General features: G+C 42.3%; 2 protein-coding genes across 3 annotated transcripts in view; one reads left to right on the top strand and one right to left on the bottom strand.

Annotated features, from left to right (window-relative positions):
• frmd3 (FERM domain containing 3) overlaps positions 1-21,672 on the bottom strand; it is a 76,485-nt gene extending 54,813 nt beyond the window's left edge. Inside the window, exon 1 of the mRNA XM_057357471.1 lies at positions 21,372-21,672. Within this exon, the coding sequence (XP_057213454.1) occupies positions 21,372-21,476 (105 nt within the window). The 5' untranslated portion in view covers positions 21,477-21,672. The remainder of the gene's footprint in view (positions 1-21,371) is intronic.
• On the top strand, positions 9,405-10,614 carry LOC130568538 (uncharacterized). Of its 2 annotated transcripts, XM_057357473.1 has the most exons (3): positions 9,405-9,771; positions 9,834-10,035; positions 10,114-10,329. In XM_057357473.1, the coding sequence occupies exons 1-3, from the start codon at positions 9,595-9,597 to the stop codon at positions 10,140-10,142; spliced, it is 408 nt and encodes a 135-aa protein (XP_057213456.1). In that variant the 5' UTR covers positions 9,405-9,594; the 3' UTR covers positions 10,143-10,329. The 2 variants fall into 2 exon arrangements, with proteins under 2 accessions (XP_057213456.1, XP_057213455.1); XM_057357472.1 differs by having other exon boundaries at positions 9,411-10,035; positions 10,114-10,614.
• Positions 21,673-22,744: the final 1,072 nt, after the last annotated feature.

Raw genomic sequence — 22,744 nt, 5'->3', positions numbered from 1 at the left:
CACCCTACACACTGCTCTCTCCCACCTTGACAACAAGAATGCATATGCAAGAGTGCTGTTTGTAGACTAGAGCTCAGCATTCAATACCATAGTGCCGACCAAACTTGGTTTGAAGCTCCAGGCTCTGGGTTTAAACAGATCCCTGTGTGACTGGATTCTGGACTTCCTGACAGGCAGACGTCAAGTTGTCAGAATAGGAAACAATACTTCTTCCCCGCTTCACTCAATTTTTAAGCTCAAATAGGCAGAACAAGCACAGTGTTAGGACTGTGAATGCTGTGTTTGAACTGTATGTTTTTATGAGAACATAACATGTGAGGGAATATGGAATCATGTAGTGTACTCAGAATTTAAATGGGTCATATGGTGCGAATACGTGTTTTTCTGTGTCTTTGGTGTGTTATAAGTTGCCCATGCATGTATTAGCTACTTAAAATTGCAAAAATTCAAGTGTCGGAACAAAAGATGCATTCTATCTAAAAGTGAATGCTCACCTAGACCTGCCTTAAACGCCTCGTGTAACCACACCCCCACAAATCTACGTCAGTTCGTGGTATGATTTGACTAAGACCGCAGAAATATATACGCAAGTAAGGTGGGCGTACATGTCAGTACAATTGCTTTGGGACCTGATGTTCCAAATATGGTAAGCATTTATATGGCGTTACATTTCCGTCACACGCTTGCAGTGTTCAACCAATCACTACGCACTGGTTAACTGGCCAATCATAGCACACCTCGCTCTTCAGAGCGATGAGCTTTGTAAAAAATCTGAGATACAAACATGCACGGTATGTGGAAAATACAGCGTTTTTTAACCTTAAATCATGTATACACATTGCATTACATCTAAAACAAACAACAATATTCGTTTTAGCCATGTCATATGACCCCTTTAAAGGGATAGTTCACCTAAAAATGAAAATTCTGTCATCATTTACTCACCCTCAAGTTGTTTCAAACCTGTATAGATTACTTTATTTTGCTGAACACAAAGGTAGATATGTGGAAGAATGTGTAGGAAAAATTAAAATGGTAGTCAATAGTGCCACAGAAATGTTTGCTTTCCTAAATTCTTCAAAATATCTAATTTTGTGTTCTACTATGGTAGTGAATGATGTCCCAGAACTGAAAATTGTTAACATTCTTCCAAATATCTTTCTTTTTGTTCAACAAAAGAAAGAAATGTATGCATGTTTGGAACAACTTGAGAGTATATGTGACAGAATTCTTTTTTGGGGGGTGAACTATCCCTTTAAACTCCTTCAGCGTATATGCATGCACATTACATCAAACATTCTATTACTACAGCGCCCTACATAATATGTCCAGTAATTAATCCTCATGCCATACCAATTATGAGTGTGTTGTGGCGAACCACAAGTAATATGAGAGGAGACATTCACCAAGGTACTGTACCTTTAAGGGAGGGAGGAGTTAGTTGTGTTGTTCCTGTTTTGTGATGTGTGTGCTGTGGTTTTACTTGACTCGCTGTTCGGTGTGAGAGTTATATTAAAGTGGAGAGTAAGCGGACCCGACACATCTTCGTTTTTGTCTCCTCGTTTATTGCACTCCACAGTGTCTCCTTTAATTAAACATGGTCCGGTTTCATAGACAAGGCTTAGCCTAAGCCAGGAGTATGCCTTGGTTAATTTAGGCTATTTAGGTCGCTTTTATTAAAATGCCTTAGAAAAAACCATTACTGATGTGCATCTTGAGACAAAACAATGGCACTGGCATATTTTATGATATGTCAGGGCAAGTTCTTTTCAGTTGAGTCAGCTCAAAATTCATTTTAGTCTGGGAATAGTCTTAAGCCTTGTCTGTGAAACCAGGACATAATGTCTGCTAATACATCGCTTTGGATAAAAACGTCTGCCAAATGAATAAATGTAAACGTAATACAGAGAGTGCAACATACAGACCCTTTTCGTGTCATAAACCAGAAAAACACATGAAATGTATTTCTTAAGTTAAATTACATTCAGCTTCTTTTGTATTGTGCAAATATCTGAGAGACTTATTCGACCAGGAAGATCAAAGGGTATTTAAGAACAAGATTTTCCTTCCAAAAGTCACATTCATAAAAAAAGGAAATGAAAAAACAACAAACATATGGCAGATAACGGACAATGGCAGATGTTAGAATTCTACAGCTGTCTTTACGGTGAGCTTATGTGCCTTATTTGTGCTGTTGACAATGTGTGAAAGTCAAACCCCTTGTCAATTTTCATTAACCTCTAACTTTCTCGAATGGTTTAGCCTGTCCTTGGCCCAGATGTATAAGAATGACTGAATTCTGATTAATGTTAAAGGCTTGCTAAATGAGGTATGGTGTATATAACAAGTGTCATCTGGCCTTATGTATTACCTCATTCAGGATTCACTTAAAGGTGCCATTCCCCGTGATCCCATTTTTCAACCTTTAGTTAGTGTGTAATGTTGCTGTTAGAGCATAAATAATACCTGCAAAATGATAAAGCTCAAAGTTCAATGCCAAGCGAGATATTGTCTTTAACAGAATTTGCTTTTCAAGGACTACAGAGAACTGCTGGAATCGGACTACAGCTGTCACGATTGTCGTGGCGGAAGAACCCAAGTGCAGGCAGGCGGTGGTGAAGGGGTTAACAGATTTATTAACACAACGGAGACAAAACAAAAACCCACGAGGGGGTGTCAACACGAGAACAACTAAAATACAAGACGAGAACAAAACACTTCCCACGATGGGGCAAAACAAACTAAACTATATGTGACACAACGTCAAAAGAAAAGCAAGGCAGGACAAGGCAAGACAAGACAAGGGTATTCACAAACCAGTAATCCACATGGTAGGGTAGCAGGGCACACGACACGGAAACACTACCAACACAAGTACATACACATGCAATCCACGAGCACAGGACAAAGAAACATGAGGGCATTAAATAGGGAAGACAAACGAAGGATAACGACACAGGGCAGGTGAGGGTAATCAAACACGGCCAGGAAACAATACAGGAAACGAGAGGGGCGGGGCCAATGACGAGACACTGGAGAGAAAGCATATTATTGTCAAAAGGACAATAATATGTTTCTCTCCACACATAACCAAAGACTTTGTCATGGCTCTGCCTCAGGACCAGGAAATCCAAGACTAAAAGAAGCAGAACCATGACAGAAGCCCCCCCTTTAATGAGCACCTCCAGGTGCTCACCAAGGGGTAGACAGACGAGACAAGGCAGACTAAGACAGAGACAAGAACAGACAAAACATGGAGAACAAAATCAGGGGCAGACAAGACAAAACAACAATGGGACTTGGGTGGGACAATAAAAATAACAAACATGGGAGGAGGGGTGGGACCAAACAAGGGCTCACAAGGGGCAGTCCATGGGGGTGGGGAGAAGGGAGAACAGTCTTAGTCCCCGGCTGCGCTCGAGGGCGCGGAGTCCTGGGGGACTTAGGGGAGGAAGTCCTGGGGGGGACCGCCGACTTGAGCGTCGGCGGGACAAGGCTGGGACTCGGCTGGAAGGCCGGCTGGACAGGGCTTGACGCCGGCTGGACGGCCGGCTGGACAGGGCTTGACGCCGGCTGGACGGCCGGCTGGACAGGGCTTGACGCGCTGGACGCGGCTGGACGTGACCAGGCTGACTCGTGAAGGCTGCTGGACAGGGCTTGACACCGGCAGGAATGCCGGCTTGACAGGCTTACGACCGCTGAAGGCCCTGGCAGGGCTTGATCGGCGGACCGGCTGTGCACCGGACTGGACGCCGCTGGATCACCGACGACGCGGCTGGATCACGGCCGCTGACAGACTGGACCCGGCTGCACTGGACTGGACGCCGCTGCACCGGACTGGACCCGCTGGATCACCGGCTGACAGAACTGGACACCGGACTGGATACGCTGCACCGCTGGGGTGAAGTCCGCGCTGCCGCCGCTGCCTCTTTCTCTTCAGCCGAGCACCCACCCTGGAGGTCGCTGAAGAAAAGAGCAATGCACGCTGGGCCCAGGATGCTCGCCTCCCCCGCTTGCCACCGAGGCTGGCTGGTGGTGGAGAGGCTGCAGGAGGTGAGGAGGAGGACGGTGTGGAGTCCCCCAAGGTGAGAGTACCCACCACACGGTCCTCCGGAATGGACGCCAAACCGGGACGAGAGGAGATTACACTATTGCTGGGAGAGGAGTCTTTGCCACACTCCTCTCGAAACTGCAACCGTTCCACTAATTGTGGGAATGGCTGGTAAACCAACTCCTCCTGCTCCGGAAAAGATGGTGGGTCGTCCATCCCGGCCATGAGGTAGGCACTCACCAGTACCTCGGGGACGGATGCCTTCCTGGCCTCGACCTCCCGAGCATAGTCCTGTAAGGACCGATGGCACTGGGCCGGGAACGGGCCACCTCCGGCGTGTGACTGGGAGGCTAATGCCTCCCACCATACCGGATTGCCGGTACACGGCCACCGGCTGGTTGGGAGCCTGTCCATGGGGCTGCCTGCTGGGTTCAGTTGTGGCTAGTGGATTCTGTCACGATTGTCGTGGCGGAAGAACCCAAGTGCAGGCAGGCGGTGGTGAAGGGGTTGACTGCGATGACCTGTACCAAGTTTCGTGTCGATACACAAAAGTTTGGCAAAGATACAGCATCAAATCCATTTTGGCATGCTTTTCATCACATTCGATTCAATTTCACAACTTTCCCATGGGCTATGGGCTGCCATAGACTTCCATGACAGAAGAAGAAAAAGAAGAAGCAGAATAATAAGAACACTAACGGAAGAAATAGGTGTCTACGGAGCACAACGGAGACAAAACAAAAACCCACGAGGGCATGTCAACACGAGAACAATTAAAATACAAGACGAGAACAAAACACTTCCCACGATGGGGCAAAACAAACTAAACTATATGTGACACAACATCAAAAGAAAAGCAAGGCAGGACAAGGCAAGACAAGACAAGGGTATTCACAAACCAGTAATCCACATGGTAGGGTAGCAGGGCACATGACACGAAAACACTACCAACGCAAGTACATACACATGCAATCCACGAGCACAGGACAAAGAAACATGAGGGCATTAAATAGGGAAGACAAATGAAGGATAACGACACAGGGCAGGTGAGGGTCATCAGACACGGCCGGGAAATAATACAGGAAACGAGAGGGGCGGGGCCAATGACGAGACACTGGAGAGAAAGCATATTATTGTCAAAAGGACAATAATATGTTTCTCTCCACACATAACCAAAGACTTTGTCATGGCTCTGCCTCAGGACCAGGAAATCCAAGACTAAAAGAAGCAGAACCATGACAACAGCCCTCTACTTCCCGGGTACATGATGTCACTATTCCGAGTGCTTTTAATAACCTCCGCCGAAAGGAATACATCAAAAAAGGGGCGAGGCCTTCCTTAGAGAAGAGGAAGAGCCGCTGGAGTAGTGTTTGGTTCTCAGAGATTGTAAACATTTGACTGAGCTGCACACTTTCACTTTCATCACAGTCCTACAGCTGCTAATAAGAATTCCGCTGCACACATTCTAAGATAACCAACGATCATATAATAGCTTCCATGACTTTAACATCAGCTGTTCTGTGTAATACACTGATATTGTGTGTGTGTGCGCATACCTCTAAAACACTTCTATGAAACGTCCTTTGAAGTCCTGCTTGCAAATGTCTCCTGGTCAATCTGCTTGTTTTATTATCCAACTTGGGTCCATTATAAAAAGGCAAAACTAACGCTTCTGTTATTAGGGTTAATTAATATAACCGGTCTGACCCAATCGGTTCGGTGTCATTTCCCTCGCCGTAGTAGGAAAAAAAATGCGATCTCTAACAAAGATTGACGTTTGCACATGCACTAGCAGACCTCCGTTACATCGATCCACATGTTTTTAACTAATGAAGTGAAGTTGACGCCATTGTCACTTTTTATTGCTAAAAGCCAAAGTTTATTAATACACGTGCACTGAGAGGGGCACCGACCAATCACAACAGCCTGAGAAGCGGAAGCTTGCTGATATGGTATGGGTGGGACATCTTCGCGCACATGCTCTAAGCGGAGAACCAATCACGACAGACCTGGTCAGCTTTACCAATCAGAGCGTTTCGGAAGGAGGGATTTTATATAGATTATAAAATCGTGAATTTGCTCTTAAAATTGATTCTCCAGTGGTGCTGAGGATCAGGTCCAAATTATATTTAGGCCTATAATGGGAACAATGTTGAAACCATAGAAGCATTTCTCTCTGCCCTCTAAGTCCTGCAGACAGGAAAGTGGATCATGTTGACAACAGATCTGAAGTGAAACTGACCTGATATGGTAAGACGATGCCTTTATCCATGTAATTTATCTGTTGCTCTATATATCTCTTGTTATAGTAATGATATGATATGATAAAGGTCTAATGGTATAAAGGTCTTTGAATAGGACATCTTTATTTTATCATCATCCCTTGTAGCTGTCTTGCATTTTGGAAGGAACAAACAGTACTGCATGTTGACAGACTGTCAGCAAGAATGACTGACCAAAAATGTGATCAGTTATTTTCTGTTTTTTTTCAATATTTGTTATAAGATATGCAGCTAAATAAATTCATGTAAATACATTTTTGATCTTGTGTGGAACATAAAGCAGTATTTAATGGTATGGATGTTAGAAATGCTGACAATATAAAAAATAATTGGTTTAACAATAAAGTAAAAACAAAATCAACATGTCACGTTTGGCGTGGAAAAGAACCCAGATGCATGCAGGCGTGAAAGGGTTAACACCAAAGGCTTTTATTCTTACAAAAGACACAAAACAAAACACCCACGATGGGGCAAACCAACAAAACTAGATACTAACGCTGACAGGACAAATATAAACTAAGACAGGGTAAAAGAACAACACTATAGAAACGCTAACTAACAAACTTACAAAGACTCGACTTGACTTGGGATTTTGACAGCAACAGGACACTGGCACAGACAGGAACAAGCACATACAATCCACGAGCACAGGACAAAGAAACATGAGGGCATTTATAGGAGAGACAACCGAAGGATAATAACGAGGGACAGGTGAGGGTAACGAGACACGGCAGGAGAACTATACAGGGAACGGGAGGGGCCAATGACGAGACACGAGAAAGCACATGAGATGTAAAAACATAAACAACTCATGGCTTTCTCACATAAAATTTAAGGGCTCTGTCCCGATCCTGCCACACGACTAGAAATTCAGAAACAAGGCGGCAGGACCGTGACAGAGCCCCCCCCCCCCCCTTAATGAACCCCCCAGGTGTTCACCAAGGGGTTGACAAACAAGACATGACTGTTTTGTCTGTTCTGGGACATAGACAAGAACAGACAAAACATGGAAAACAAAATCAACGGCAGACATGACAGGACAACAACGGGATTAGGGTGGGACATCAAAAATAACAAACATGGGAGGGGGGGTGGGACCAACCCAGAGTTTATGGGGGAAGCCCAAAAGGTGGAAGTCCAAAGGGATTGGGGCTGGGAGGGGAAGATTTTGCCCGGGGCGGCGCTTAGGAGCGCGAAGTCCCGGGAGGCTTAGTGGCGGCCGACTTGGCTGTCGGCGGGACCCGGCTAGAGACCGGGCAGACTGCCGGCTGAGTCGCCGGCTGGAAGGCCGGCTGCTGCACCGGCTGGAAAGGACAGGACCCCGGACTAGACACCGGACTGGACACAGGACTGGGCGCCGACTGCACCGGGCTGGGCACAATACTGGACACCGGACTGGACACAGGACTGGACACAGGACTAGTGTTGTCAAAAGTACCGGTACTTCGGGTCCAAGTCGGTACCTAAAAATAAAAAAGTTGTCGGTACCTCATTTTCATAAGACCCGGTACCACCGACATACCGGGTCAACCGGGTGCTGATGCTCTGTCTGACAGGTTGTCACTCGGAAACTTTTCATAGACGCAATAAGACGTGAAGAGCGGATAAGCGCGGCTCCGATCCACAAGAGATGCGCACAGAAATACTTCAGATTAAAGTCATATCACGAAGAAAACAAACAGAGTTTTGTGGTGAAATGAGGAAACATCCGGATTTAAGTTAACAAGTTCAAGCGGCAAGTTTTAAATTCTGTTCGTGTTTGCATTATGAATGTTATATCATATGTTAAATTAAAGGTTACATTAAAATAAACGTCCCTGTTTGCGTGTTAATTTGTTAGCGCCAATGCTAAACCAGTCAAGTGTCCTTATTAACCATATAATGCTTTTATAACTGTAATGGGGTAAAATAAATGGGAGGACAGGATGGGGTTTACAGTACCTATTTTATATAGGCCTATCTGAAATCTATGTTCTAGAAAACTAGCATACTAACTGTATGACTAGCAATGTGTATGTCTTGGATAGATAACTCTATTAGGTTTAAAAAGCCACATTTAAACTAAAGAAAAATCTATCTGTTGCATTTATTATTTTAATATACAGTTACCTTAATGTAAGTAATCTTGTGTAAATGCAGTATAAAAACTGATGTTTGTTTTAATATTGCATATGGATGTTTGTTCAGTCAGTTGACTTACTGAAGTTTATTCTGTTGGTCTTATACAGCAGCAGACTGAGGCGGATGTTCATCAGCATCAGCAGAGAGCACACAACCGTTTCAGCAACAATTAACTTATACTTCATGTATACAAAATGGCATTGCTTTCTATACATTTATATTAACAATGAGCTTTATTAATAAAATTGTGTTTCAATTAGCATGTACTGGTGTTTTGCTTTAGTACCGAAATTGGTACCGAGAACCGTGGAATTTTACTGGTATTGGTACCGACTACTGAAATTTTGGTACCGTGACAACACTACACAGGACTGGACACAGGACTGGACGCCGGCTGCACCGGACTGGACGCCGGCTGGATCATCGGCTGGGACGCCGGCTGGGCAGCGCTCACTGGCGGCTGGGCAGCGTTCAGCATCTCCCTCCTCGGCTTCGTCTTCTTCGCCCGGCCCACAGGACGTGTGGCCGGCTGGAGAGAAGCGATGGGGAGCCCGATTACCTCCATACCAGAGGAGTCGGACGGGGAGTCCCACGACTCCCTTCGTCTACGCCGGCCACGGATGCTGATGGGCGGAAGAGGAGCTGCCGGGGGAGAGATGGATGGTGCGGTCGTGCTGATGACCCCGATTTGCATAACGCCACCCTCCGGGATAGCGCCAGTGGGGAAGAAAGATTGGGTTGGACTGAGACCCTGGGCTCCGGCCGATTCATGGCATACCTAATCATGTCCGTGAAGCCCAGCGGTCTCAGCATCCTCATCTCTTCCCGAGACAGCGGTTCATTCAGACCGCCGTTGAACATCGCCATCTGTTCCGTTTCGTCGTGGACCATCTCCCCTGCGGTCTCGAAGAATCGATCAGTGAACTCCAACACGTCTTCTTGTTATATCTTAAGACTTGTGTTTTAAATTGTTATCCTCCGAGGGTAAAACATATCCTTAAATATATCCCATACCAAAATCGTATTTAAACGCACAGATAATTTATTTTTATCGGATCACTCGCTATTAGCCTCAGGCTGTTAGCATTCCCAGCCTGCCTGCTTACTGCTTAACACACTGTTCTCATTATTAAATCACTGATGGCTAATGTTTCAGATGTGTCTGTACCTCTGTGTGCAGATGAGGAAACGATCGCACTTCAGTCGGAACTGGAGGCTGTGGAGAAGCAGATCCAGGATCTACTAGAGAAGCAGTCACGGCTGCGAGAACGAAAAACGGCGCTGGAAACATCCAGAGCCGACGCTCGCAAATCCGCGGTAAGTTTTCATCGCGATTTTAATACTCCTTCCACTTCTACTCCGCGTGTTTCTCTGCACAGAGCCCAGGCTTCGAGAACACGGTCAGCCCAAATGAACTTCACTCCTGCACCGGCACAACCACGGCGAAAGGCGCGAGCCAGGACTGGAGCGATGACCCAACCGCCGCCACCGGTCTTCGAGATCCCGACCAGGAACCGCTTTGCCGCCCTCTGCGAGACGGAATGCAACGCTGTGGTCATCGGAGACTCAATCGTCCGGAACGTACGCGCTTCCTCCACTAAAGGTAAGGTGCACACTCATTGTTTTCCTGGCGCCCGTGTTCTTGATGTCTCTGCGCAGGTACCTGCGATCCTGAAGGACGATGCTAACGTCGGAGCTGTCGTGCTGCACGCGGGGGCGAATGACGTCAGGATGAGGCAGTCGGAGATCCTGAAGAGGGACTTCAGGAGTCTGATCGAGACGGTACGCAACGCATCGCCCACAGCGAGGATCATCGTATCAGGGCCGCTTCCTACCTACCGACGAGGGAATGAAAAGTTCAGTAGACTATTTGCTCTAAATAAATGGTTGATGTCATGGTGTATTGAACAGAAGCTGCTCTTTGTTGATAATTTTGATCTGTTCTGGGAGCGACCTAGGCTCTTCCGCCCTGACGGCCTGCACCCCAGCAGCATCGGAGCGGTTCTTCTGTCTGACAACATCTCAAAGACGCTACGCACCGCTTGACTACGTCTCCCAGCGGTAAGTCAAAACTTTAACCATAGTCTGTGTTCCTCCCACTCATCTGTTATAAATGTTACTGCTTCCAAATGCATAGAGACTGTGTCTGTCCCCCGAATAATACTACAAAATAACAAAATAGCCAAATCTCAGAGAAAAAATCTAATCGTGATTAAACCTGAGGACAATGTAATAAACGACCAAAACAAACTCATAAAGTTCGGCCTACTAAATATTAGATCACTAAATTCAAAAGCAGTTATTGTAAATGAAATGATCACAGACAACAATTTTGATATGCTTTGCCTTACCGAAACCTGGCTTAAACCAAATGATTATTACGGTCTAAATGAGTGTACACCACCAAGCTACTGTTATATGCATGAGCCACGTGCGGTTGGTCGAGGTGGCGGTGTCGCAACAATTTTTAGAGACTTTCTTACTGTAACTCAGAGAACGGAGCATAAATTTAAATCATTTGAAGTGCTTGCGTTGAACATAATTGTTCCAATTGACAGTAAAAAACCATTGCTTTCTTGTACGTTGGCTACAGTGTATAGACCCCCTGGTCCCTACACTGATTTTCTGAAAGAGTTTGCGGACTTCCTATCGGACCTATTGGTTAACGTTGATAAAGTACTAATTGTCGGAGACTTTAATATCCACGTAGATAGTGCTAACGATGCATTAGCAGTGGCGTTTACAGAGCTATTACACTCTTTTGGAGTAACACAACACATCAATGGACCCACTCATCGATTTAATCATACACTAGACTTGATTATATCTCACGGAGCCGATCTAACCAATATAGATATTATACCTCAAAGCGACGATGTCACTGATCACTATCTTATAACATGTACACTGCGCACTGCAGAAATCAGCCGTTTAACTCGTTATCGACAGGGTAGAACAATTACCTCGACTACTAAAGATAGTTTCACAAAGAGCTTGCCAGATCTGACTCCTTTAATAACCATACCAATAAATATAGAATCGCTCGATGACATGACCAGCAAATTGGGCACTATTTTCTCTAATACATTAGAAGCTGTCGCACCTATGAAGTCAAAAAAGATTAATGAGAAAAACGCAGCACCATGGTACAATAGCACCACTCGCGCCCTTAAAAGAGAAACACGTAAACTGGAGCGCAAATGGAAACAAACCCAATTAGAGGTCTTTAAAATTGCGTGGAAAGAGAGTGCAAACTGTTATAAAAAGGCACTAAAAGCAGCAAAGGCTGAGCACCTCCGTAACCTCATAGAAACTAACAAAAACAATCCAAGGTTTTTATTTAGTACAGTTGCTAAACTAACAAATAAACAGACTTCACCTGACCTGGGTATTCCGCCGCACCTTGGTAGCAATGATTTCATGAATTTTTTTACAGAGAAAATCGAAAACATACGAGACAAAATAGTAAAAACTCAACCTCCAAGTCTGTCCTATAAATTAGTACCAACCATCGCCCCAAAAGAAAGGCTACAGTGTTTTTCACCTATAAAACAGGAAGATTTAATTAAACTTATTGCAACATCTAAACCTACAACTTGCTTATTAGACCCCATACCAACTAAATTATTAAAAGAGTTATTACCCGTTGCAATTGAGCCCATTTATAACATTATCAACTCGTCAATTAATCTAGGCCATGTCCCAGGACCCTTTAAACTGGCCGTCATTAAGCCTCTTATCAAGAAACCAAACTTAGACCCCAATGAACTAGGAAACTATAGACCGATTTCAAATCTCCCTTACCTGTCTAAAATACTAGAAAAAGTAGTGTCCACTCAGTTGTGCTCTTTCTTACAAAATAATGACATACACGAAAAATTCCAGTCAGGCTTTAGACCGCATCATAGTACTGAAACTGCGCTCGTTAAAATTACAAACGACCTGCTTATAGCATCAGATAAAGGTAACATCTCACTCCTAGTCCTGCTCGACCTTAGTGCTGCGTTCGATACTGTAGACCATAAAATACTTCTAGATCGCTTACACAATTATACCGGTATTCAGGGACAGGCACTACAATGGTTCAGATCTTACTTATCAGACAGACATCAATTTGTCCATTTAAATGGGGAATCATCAAATCTAACGCAAGTAAATTATGGATTACCTCAGGGATCGGTTTTAGGACCCTTGCTATTCTCCATATACATGCTGCCCCTTGGAAACATTATTAGAAAACATGGAATTAGCTTCCACTGTTATGCAGATGATACTCAGCTATATATCTCATCAAGACCAGATGATTCCTTCCAACTATCCAAATTGGCAGAGTGCATCGACGATATAAAGCATTGGATGACTTGTAATTTCCTTCTTTTAAATTCTAATAAAACAGAAATATTACTTATCGGACCAAAGACACGTGAGCAGAATATTTCGGATTATGACCTGCAAATTGAAGGCTGCACTGTTACTCCAACAAATACAGTTAAAGACCTTGGCGTTATATTAGACAGCAACCTGTCATTTAAAAATCACATCTCAAATGTCACAAAAACAGCCTTCTTCCACCTTAGAAATGTTGCCAAATTGCGAAATATTTTATGTGTGGCTGACGCAGAGAAGCTTATTCATGCATTTGTGACCTCAAGACTTGACTACTGTAATGCACTGCTTAGTGGTTGTCCTGCAGCATCAATAAACAAACTACAGTTAGTTCAGAATGCAGCTGCCAGAGTTCTAACCAGGTCCAGAAAATACGATCACATAACCCCAATGTTATCAACCCTTCACTGGTTACCCATTAAGTATCGTATTGACTTTAAAGTTCTTTTAATTACTTATAAAGCCTTAAACGGTTTAGCCCCTACCTACATAACAGAGCTTCTACCACACTACAACCCATCACGCTCTCTAAGATCTCAAAACTCCAGACTTTTGATAACACCTAGAATAACTAAATCCACCAAAGGGGGTAGAGCTTTCTCATACGTAGCACCTAAACTCTGGAATAGCCTCCCCGATACTATTCGAGGGTCAGACACACTCTCCCAATTTAAATCTAGATTAAAGACACATCTTTTCAGCCAAGCATTCACTAATACATAGCTAATGAACAGCAGCTACGCTAATTATTCTCTTTCTGTTTCTGCCCTCGCCTCGGGATGCCCATCCCGAGGTAGGGAGAGATTCCGCCAGACCCAGATGAACGTCATATGCCCATCCACAACTAGAGATTACGCCAGCTACATCTGAAAATCCCGTGCCATCCTCCTGCGAGAGCCTGCGGACTGACTGACCATCCAGCTCCATCCAAGGCAATTCCATCACCACCCAAGAAAAAGGCGACCATCTGGCCGGCCCAGCTCAGACAATTCCATCCCCAACCGAGAGCAAAGACGGACTACCTGTCACATAAATGCTAAATTTACAATACTTGGTATTTAATGCTAAACTTACATCACACGACAGCAGTTTGAAGTTATGGCTGCACTCAGTGACTTTGATTGGAGGTAGCTGGGTGGGTGTTGTGGGGAGTGGGGGGGCTTGTTGGTTGTGGTTCGGGGCGTTTCATTTGTTGGGACTGTGTGGATCTGGTCTGGTTGGTCTTGTTTTGTGGTCGATGTCGGACAACAGAGGAATAAAGTTAATTATGCCATTACTACTTTTCCCTGGTTGTCCCTCTGTTGTCGGTTGTTGATCGCGGAATGAGACCGGGTTGGACCTGCACGGTTTCGGCGGGTGGGGCTTCCTGGGTCGCGGCTCGTGGGCTCTCCCTGTTCTTCGTGGACGTTGCTCGGTGGCTTTGGTCGGGGTCACTGAGTGCAGCCATGACACGTCAGAGGAGATCTGGCCCTCCCGGCTGAGCCTGGTTTCTCCCGAGGTTTTTTTTTCTCCATTATTCAGCTTTGGAGTTTGGGTTCCTCGCCACAGCAGAGCAGTGCAGTGTTGGCTTGCTCACCGGGAGACTGCATTTATTTATTTATTTATTCATTTATTTATTAGATATTATTTATTATAATGATCTTGCTTGGTCTATAAACACCGTGCACTGTGCTGTGTTTTACCTTTCTGTGTTTTTCTTATTTGCTCCTGTAAAGCTGCTTTGGAACAATGCACATTGTGAAAAGCGCTATATAAATAAAATTGAATTGAATTGAATTGAACACGTCGGAGTAGCCCTGTCGCAGACCGCAGAGGAGATGAGCCTGCCTGGATCGCCTTGCCTCCATCTTGCCTGCTGGGTTCGGTTCTGGCTCGTGGATTCTGTCACGTTTGGCGTGGAAAAGAACCCAGATGCAGGCAGGTGTGAAGGGGTTAACACCAAAGGCTTTTATTCTTAACAAAAGACACAAAACAAAACACCCACGATGGGGCAAACCAACAAAACTAGATACTAACGCTGACAGGACAAATATAAACTAAGACAGGGTAAAAGAACAACACTATACAAACGCTAACTAACAAACTCACAAAGACTCGACTTGACTTGGGATTTAGACAGCAACAGGACACTGGCACAGACAAGCACATACAATCCACGAGCACAGAACAAAGAAACATGAGGGCATTTATAGGAGAGACAAACGAAGGATAATAACGAGGGACAGGTGAGGGTAATGAGACACGGCAGGAGAGCTATACAGGGAACGAGAGGGGCGGGGCCAATGACGAGACACGAGAAAGCACATGAGATGTAAAAACGTAAACAACTCATGGCTTTCTCACATAAAACCTAAGGGCTCTGTCCCGATCCTGCCACACGACTAGAAATTCAGAAACAAGGCGGCAGGACCGTGACACAACAAAGTTATTGCTTAAAATGTAAATATCAGCAATACTATTTCAGAGACCAACTGGACTGTGAAGACGTGCTTTTTCTTTAAGTGTTTAGGATAGGATCAATGAATTAAAAACATCTGTGGTTGTGTCATATGTAATCATTACAATGACATTTTGGGTAACGGCATCATTATTCATTTCGGCTGATACCAACAGTGTAATTATGTTGTAATTATAATATTTTTAACTACAAATAATGTTCAGTCAGTGTTATTTAAAGAGGTCATATGACACGGCTAAAACGAATATTAAATTTTTGTTTTAGATGTAATGCAATGTTTATACACGATTTAAGGTTCAAAAACGCTGTATTTTCCACATACCGTGCATGTTTGTATCTCCTCTTTGCCCCGCCTCTCTGAAACGCGCAGATTTTTTACAAAACCGAGGTGTGCTATGATTGGCCAGTTAACAAGTGCGTAGTGATTGGTCGAATACTGCAAGCGTGTGGCGGAACTATAACACCTCTTACCATATTTGGAACATCAGGTTCCAAAGCAATTGTACTGACAGGTATGCCCACCTTACTTGCGTATACATTTGCACGGTCTTAGTCAAATCATACCACGAACTGACGTAGATTTGAGGGGGTGTGGTTATACGAGGCGTATCAGGCAGTTCTGGGTGAGCTTTCGCTTTTAGATAGAATGCATCTTTTGTTCCGACACTTTAATTTTTGCAATTTTACGTGTCTGATAAATGCATGGGCAACTTATAACACACCAAAGACACAGAACAACACGTATTTGCGCCATATGACCCCTTTAATGAAATATGTTGAAATGGGAAGTGTTGAATGCTTTCGGTGGGCTGCTATATGCACGTGAGTGACATATATCAGTGTGTGTGTCCTCTCCTGCCCTCACATCTCCTCCCTAGTCTCTGATCTTCTTCTCTTATTGCTGCGTTCTCATCTTCTCCCTCTGACTGTCCTCTGCTCCTCTCACATTTCCTCCGTTTGACTCTCCTCTTCTTTTCTCACCTTTCTCTTATTTCTCATCCCTCGTTTCCTCCCTTTGACTCTCCTCTGCTCTCCTCACTCTTTTATTATGTTTTATTGACCTTCTTTTCATTCCTCAGTTATTCTTGCAAAAAATCATCAAAAAACATGGAGAAGGAGGATAAGAATAGCATAAGTGCTATTTATAGTCTGATGTAAGCATGCCTCCAACCACAACACCGCCTTCTCTCCTTGCTCTTTTTGGACGTTTATTGACCAAAAGAGAGAATGAGGGATACATTTCTACAGATGAGGCTAATTGCATTCGGTGCAATACAGAAATAGAAAGATTTAATCAATGATGATGCCATTGTGTTTTTTAGGATGAGCAAGGGCAGCATGTCGTGAAGTTTCAATGTGACTAATAATATGTCAAGATGTCTTGACCTTCGACAAAAGAATTGTGCTAATGCCATAGTTTAGTGATGCCATTCGTTTTTAATACCATGGTACTAAATGATCTGAACCATATTCACAAACCATATTTATCAACCATCTTCATAAATATTATTTACATGTTACTCCAAAAATAATTCAAATAACACTGCTATTATAAAACAATGTCAGAAAATCTTTATTAAAGTCCCAGTTAAATTAAAAATTGCAATGCCTATTTTTTCATGAAATATTGCAGCGTTTATTGTAAATAGTTCATCAATGTGGGTCATTCTCTTTTTAAATTTTGTGTGCCCTCATAATCTTTAGTTAAATTCTGAAAATGCACTTTCCTGTAATGACTATCCATCTTAAATGACGTATGTTAGACGGCTTGGGTGGAGCATCCGTTAACTCCTCCCCCTCTGCTGCCAGTTCCATTTCAAAATGCAATGGCTGTTTTTATACATCCAATCAAACTGACGAAAGCCCACTGTTTTTCTCAATAGAAATTCCATTTCACTCAGAAATGCGTCAAAATGTGGAAGTAACAACGATTGCAAATTCTGATTCACGGAAACTTTAAGGTAATAAGTATTAAGGTAATGTTTACTCATTTCTATTTAATAAACTGATTATTTAAAATGTTGTTTTTAAAAGAGTTAACTGGCAGCTGTCACAAATTCACATTCACTCTAACTAACCTATTTTATATTTGAACTTTGATTCAGAATGTGTTCAAAAGAGATTTATCACTTATTTTATAAAAAAAAGTGCAACAAAACAGCTACAGTAGATTTGGTTTTGTGAAAAAGCTCTACAATGACCAAAAACGTGAAGGGCACTTTTGGGCCCTGTTTCTGTCATGGCTCTGCCTCACTTAGTCATGTTTTTCTTGGTCCTGTGGCAGAGCCGTGACAAAGCCTTTGGTTATATGTGGAGAGAAACATATTATTGTCCTTTTGACAATAATATGCGTTCTCTCCGATGTCGCGTCTTCTAGCCCCGCCCTCTCATTACCTCATTAGCTTCTCCTTAGTGTTTGATCCCTGTCACCTGCCCGTCACCCTCCCTGTGTTATCATCCCTCGTTTGTTTTCCCCTTTATAAACCCTGTGTATTTCTAGTCCTGTGTCGGTTCATTGTTTCCTGTATGTAGTCTCTTGTTTATGGTCAGTGTTCCTGCCTTGTCGTATTCCTGCCTTGTCGTATTCCTGCCTTGTCTTGTCCTACCGTGCCCGTTTTGTTAATTGATTTGATTTATGTTGTTTAGTTCTTGTTTTTGCCCCCTTGTGGGAAGTTTTTGTTTATCTTTTAAGAAGTCTTTGGTTATAGTGTTTTTGTTTTATTCTTGTCTTTAAATAAACGTTTTCTGTTAAAGCATCACCACGGCTGCCTGCTATTGGGTTCTTCCAGCGTAATTCATGATAGTTTCAAAGCCACTAAGACAGATACGCATGCAATAATACAGCATACCAACAAAAAATGAGAAAGAAATGGTCAGAATTGAGTCAGAAAGACTTAAAATGCTTGTAAGACCTACGTATGTTGATCTAATCTGTTGAACTGTTGCCATTCTATGTCCCGTAGAGGCACACACGTCTACTTATTTTCCAAAAATGCTCTAATGACTTAATTTTATCCAGCTTTGCTGAGCAAGAGTCTCAGTGCAGAATCTGTAGCACATGAGTGATGTAGCAGCCACTCAGAAGATCATGATCTACTTTAATAAAACATGAGATATCCGTCCCTCAGACACAGAGAATACTCCAGACACACTCAAGCCATGAGTGAGCATTGACCCACAATTATTACACAGACATCTCATTTAGTTTTAATTGCTTTTTAATGTTGGGATCTTTTTTATTGTTTGAACAATACACACTTTGCAAGCAGCTGACATGACAAAGCTAGAATGTTTCTGTTTTAATCGGTGTACTTGTAGTGTAGACAGCTTCTTTGATTATAACAGTCATTTGGGTTTATTTTATTTTGGGTTTTATATAGTTATATTGTTCATCTGGACTTCAGCAACATGACTTTTAAAGGGGTCATATGGTGCGAATACATGTTTTTCTGTGTCTTTGGTGTCATAAGTTGCCCATGCATGTATTAGACACGTAAAATTGCAAAAAATTAAAGTGTCGGAACACAAGATGCATTCTATCTAAAAGCGAATGCTCACGCAGACCTGCCTGAAACGTCTCGTGTAACCACACCCCCACAAATCTACATCAGTTCGTGGTATGATTTGACAAAGACTGCTTAAATGTATATGCAAGTAAGGTGAGCGTACCTGTCAGCACAATTGCTTTGGAACCTGATGTTCCAAATATAGTAAGAGGCGTCACAGTTCCGTCACAGGCTTGCAGTATTCGACCAATCACTACACACTGGTTAACTGGCCAATCATAGCACACCTCGCTTTTCAGAGCGATGAGCTTTGTAAAAAATCTGTGCACTTCAGAGAGGCGGGGCAAAGAGGAGATACAAACATGCACCGTGTGTGGTAAATGCAGCGTTTTTAACCTTAAATCGTGTATACACATTGCATTACATCTAAAACAAACGAAAATATTCGTTTTAGCCGTGTCATATGACCCCTTTAAGTATGATACATACTGTGAAAAGTCTACAAAATACCAACAAAATATTTATTAATTTCCATTTAAAGCACTAACAATGAAAAGATAAATATATATTTTTTTAATTAGGTATATTAGGGAACAACACAAGCAACTGTTTTTGATTAAGGTCAGCATTTCTTTTAAATGTATACTATAACCGAAACACACTTTAAAGTATTTTCGTGGATGCATGGATATTTTCTGCTGCCCGGATGAGTAACATTTTTAAGTGACTTATGATAATTGTTTTAAACTTGCATTTATTATTGTTCTCTCAGAGAGATTATATTTAATTCATACAGTATGTACAAAATATTGCAACGTTGCATGAGAAATGCTTAATTGTGAGAAATAAAATGTACAAAATATACTGCTTATTAAAAAATGTATTACCAAAAACAGACCATTTATAACATGTTCTTAAATAAGAACACCGACATACACAGTGCAAACAACACATGAGACATAAATTCACCATTTAGAACTACTTGTAGGTTATACAAAAGTAAGAACTGAGTGCTTATAGCATGTAAAAGTGCACAGATGAAGCCTTTGTCTACGAGGATGGTCATGAAATATGCAGCAGAATTCCATTACAGAACAAGAAGCCATTAGAACCTCGTGACATTCTGAAATATTCATAAGATCAAACAGAATGCTCACTTTTTTAGCTCAAAAGTTTATAAGCATCACATCGACTGATGGGGAATGGTAAAGAGACATCACTTCCCATTCCCAGATATGGGAAAGTGGAAAGCATAAGTCACCAATTGCCCTTTAAGAACATTGGCAAAACTTGGTAATAACTTGTTTTAGCTTTTTCACTCAAGCTGCAATTTTCTATCCTCACTGTCCTTTTCTATCCTCACAGTGTGTGGTTTTCTCAAAACATAAGCCTGGAAATGGATGTGGCTTCCATTAGACTGCACTTACATTAGTGCAGATGTTTGAATACTTTCCTGTAACCCTGGTTAGAGCATGGCGTAAGATCATGGGTTCGATCCCAGGGAATGCACATACTTAGAAGCACATGTATAGTATAATGCAATGTAAGTCACATTGGATAAAAGCGTCTGCCAAATGCGCAAATGTAAATGTACTAACAATAATACTGAAAAGAACTAGAATTTCATCTATTATTAGACTGAACTGAACTGAGTTTATCATCATCAAACACATGCACGTTTAGGTGAATGACAATTACTTTATTAAGACTGCCTTGGATGGATTTTAGAAATGTATCTACAGTATATTGATATTGATGTTTTTTCTAAAAACTGTTTTTCCTACAAACCCTCACAAAGGTTTGCTCATTTGGATTGACATTTGACTCATTCACAGGATCTTTCGGCATCACTTACGTGAAACAGCCACTATGTACAATACTGCCACTGGCTTTTTTCCGCATATCTAAAAATATGGCGTGGCAATGTTAATGGCTTGGTAAGAGAAGTAAGTCATTCTATAAATGCAAAGTCTTAAGTGTTTACAAGACATAAAATTGTTTGCAAGGCTTGTTGTCAAGTACTCTAAAACGATGAGACTTTTCTTTTCAAGACTTCACATGAACAAACAGTTCTATTTGTAAAGAAGCGGTACATATTCAGTGTCTAGCACATCCTTACGTTTACCTTTCTCACTTTGGAAAGAAAGATGAGAAAAGACACACTTCATCAGTCTCTTTCTGTTTCAAAAGCTCTAACACTATTCAATTACACACTGAAACATGAGCAAACGGTTCCCATATTCATATTTACCATAAATCTATGTATTATGAATGAAATATTTTTGTATTTTAAGCCTACACATTAATTCAAGGGCGTAACTGTTATAATGTTCAATACAATGACGGTAACGAGCAAACCATGACGAAAGCGTCATCACTCCCTAGGCGTCTGCCATATAAACAAGCACGGATATACATATACAACTAGAAACCAATTGAACCCGGCCTATATTAAACAATATGCTCCTACCACATGTTTATAATCGCAATAAAGACAATAAATAAGGGAGTCCATGGTATCACTGAGCGCGAGCATACTGATAAACATGCGCTCGCGCGTACGGTACCTGGATGCTGCACGCGATCTCGGAGTCGTCGAGCAGCCGCACCGTGCACTGAACCTCCTGCGGGAAAGAGGAGATGCTCGGGCTCCGGAGACGAAGCATTTTCATGGTTCTCGCTTTCGCATAGCAAAGCAATAGCGCAATCGTTGCCTGAGAGGTCGTAGTGTCGGTTACAGGTCGCTCGTGTCGCCAGCCGGAGAGATGTCGTGTTACATGACCGGGAGAACGAACGGTCGATTCCCCCTCATGAACGCGCGCGCCTCCCAAGATCAGTTCAGTCACATCACCGACATCAGCAGCGCTTCACTTGACAATATTCCACACACGATGCGTTGCCATAACAACGGAAGTTGCCGCATGTAATTTTCTTGACTTTTCCCCCTTAAACGTAATAGCTACAGTTATTGCAATATTACTTTGAAATCATTAATGGATTTACAAACAGTGTATTATTTTTACATAATTATGAAACTATACAATAGTATAGGCTTCTATCATATGTTATATTTAAAATTGTGAAAATAAGTGTGAATGAATATTGCCAAATAACTTGGTATAAATAACTTAATTGTCTTCTATCCTATATACATTGAGGTGTTTCAACAGGTTCATGCGTAAACTACATAGTACAGCTTTAGAGAAAACTGAGAATGAACATTGCTCTAGGCAAGAGGTCTCCAATCCTGCTCCCGGACAACTACTGTCCTACAGAGTTCAGCTCCAACCCCAGCCAAACACACCTTAACCATCCAATAAAACTGTTCAGAGTTCCTTGAAATGTTCCTTGTCCTGCAGAAATCAGCTTTTGGGAGTATTAAGAATAAATACAACCATTACAATTGTTTGAATTTTTAGCAGTTGCTAATGTCTCATAAATGAAGAGTTGAGGCTATATCCAATATTAGTATATGGAACATTCACAATAAGCGCTTACTAAATAAAGTTAGTAAACTAGTTTATATGTAAACATAATACAAAACATTGTGTCAATTCATTAGCCCGTGTCAATCTAAACATGAGAAGTCTTTAAAGGGATACTTCACTCAAAAAGGGAAATTGTCATGACTTCCAAAGATATTTGGAAGAATGATATCAACGGACAGTTCTGGGACACCATTGACTACCATAGTAGAAAATATGAAAATGGTAGTCAAAAGTGCCACAAAACTATTTGATTTCCGAAATTCCTCAAAATATCTTCTTTTGTGTTCAACAGAAGAAAAACAATTACACAGTCATTTTTCCTACTATGGTAGTCAATGGTGTCCCAGAACTATCAGTTGCTAACATTCTTCCAAATATCTTTGTGTTCATTTTTGGGTGAACTATCCCTTAAAGTGGTTGACTCAAAATAAAACACTATTTGAAAAAGTAGA

This window comes from Triplophysa rosa, linkage group LG17, assembly GCF_024868665.1.
Source record: "Triplophysa rosa linkage group LG17, Trosa_1v2, whole genome shotgun sequence".
Classification (NCBI taxonomy): domain Eukaryota; kingdom Metazoa; phylum Chordata; class Actinopteri; order Cypriniformes; family Nemacheilidae; genus Triplophysa; species Triplophysa rosa.
This window is presented reverse-complemented; position numbering and strand designations above follow the sequence as displayed.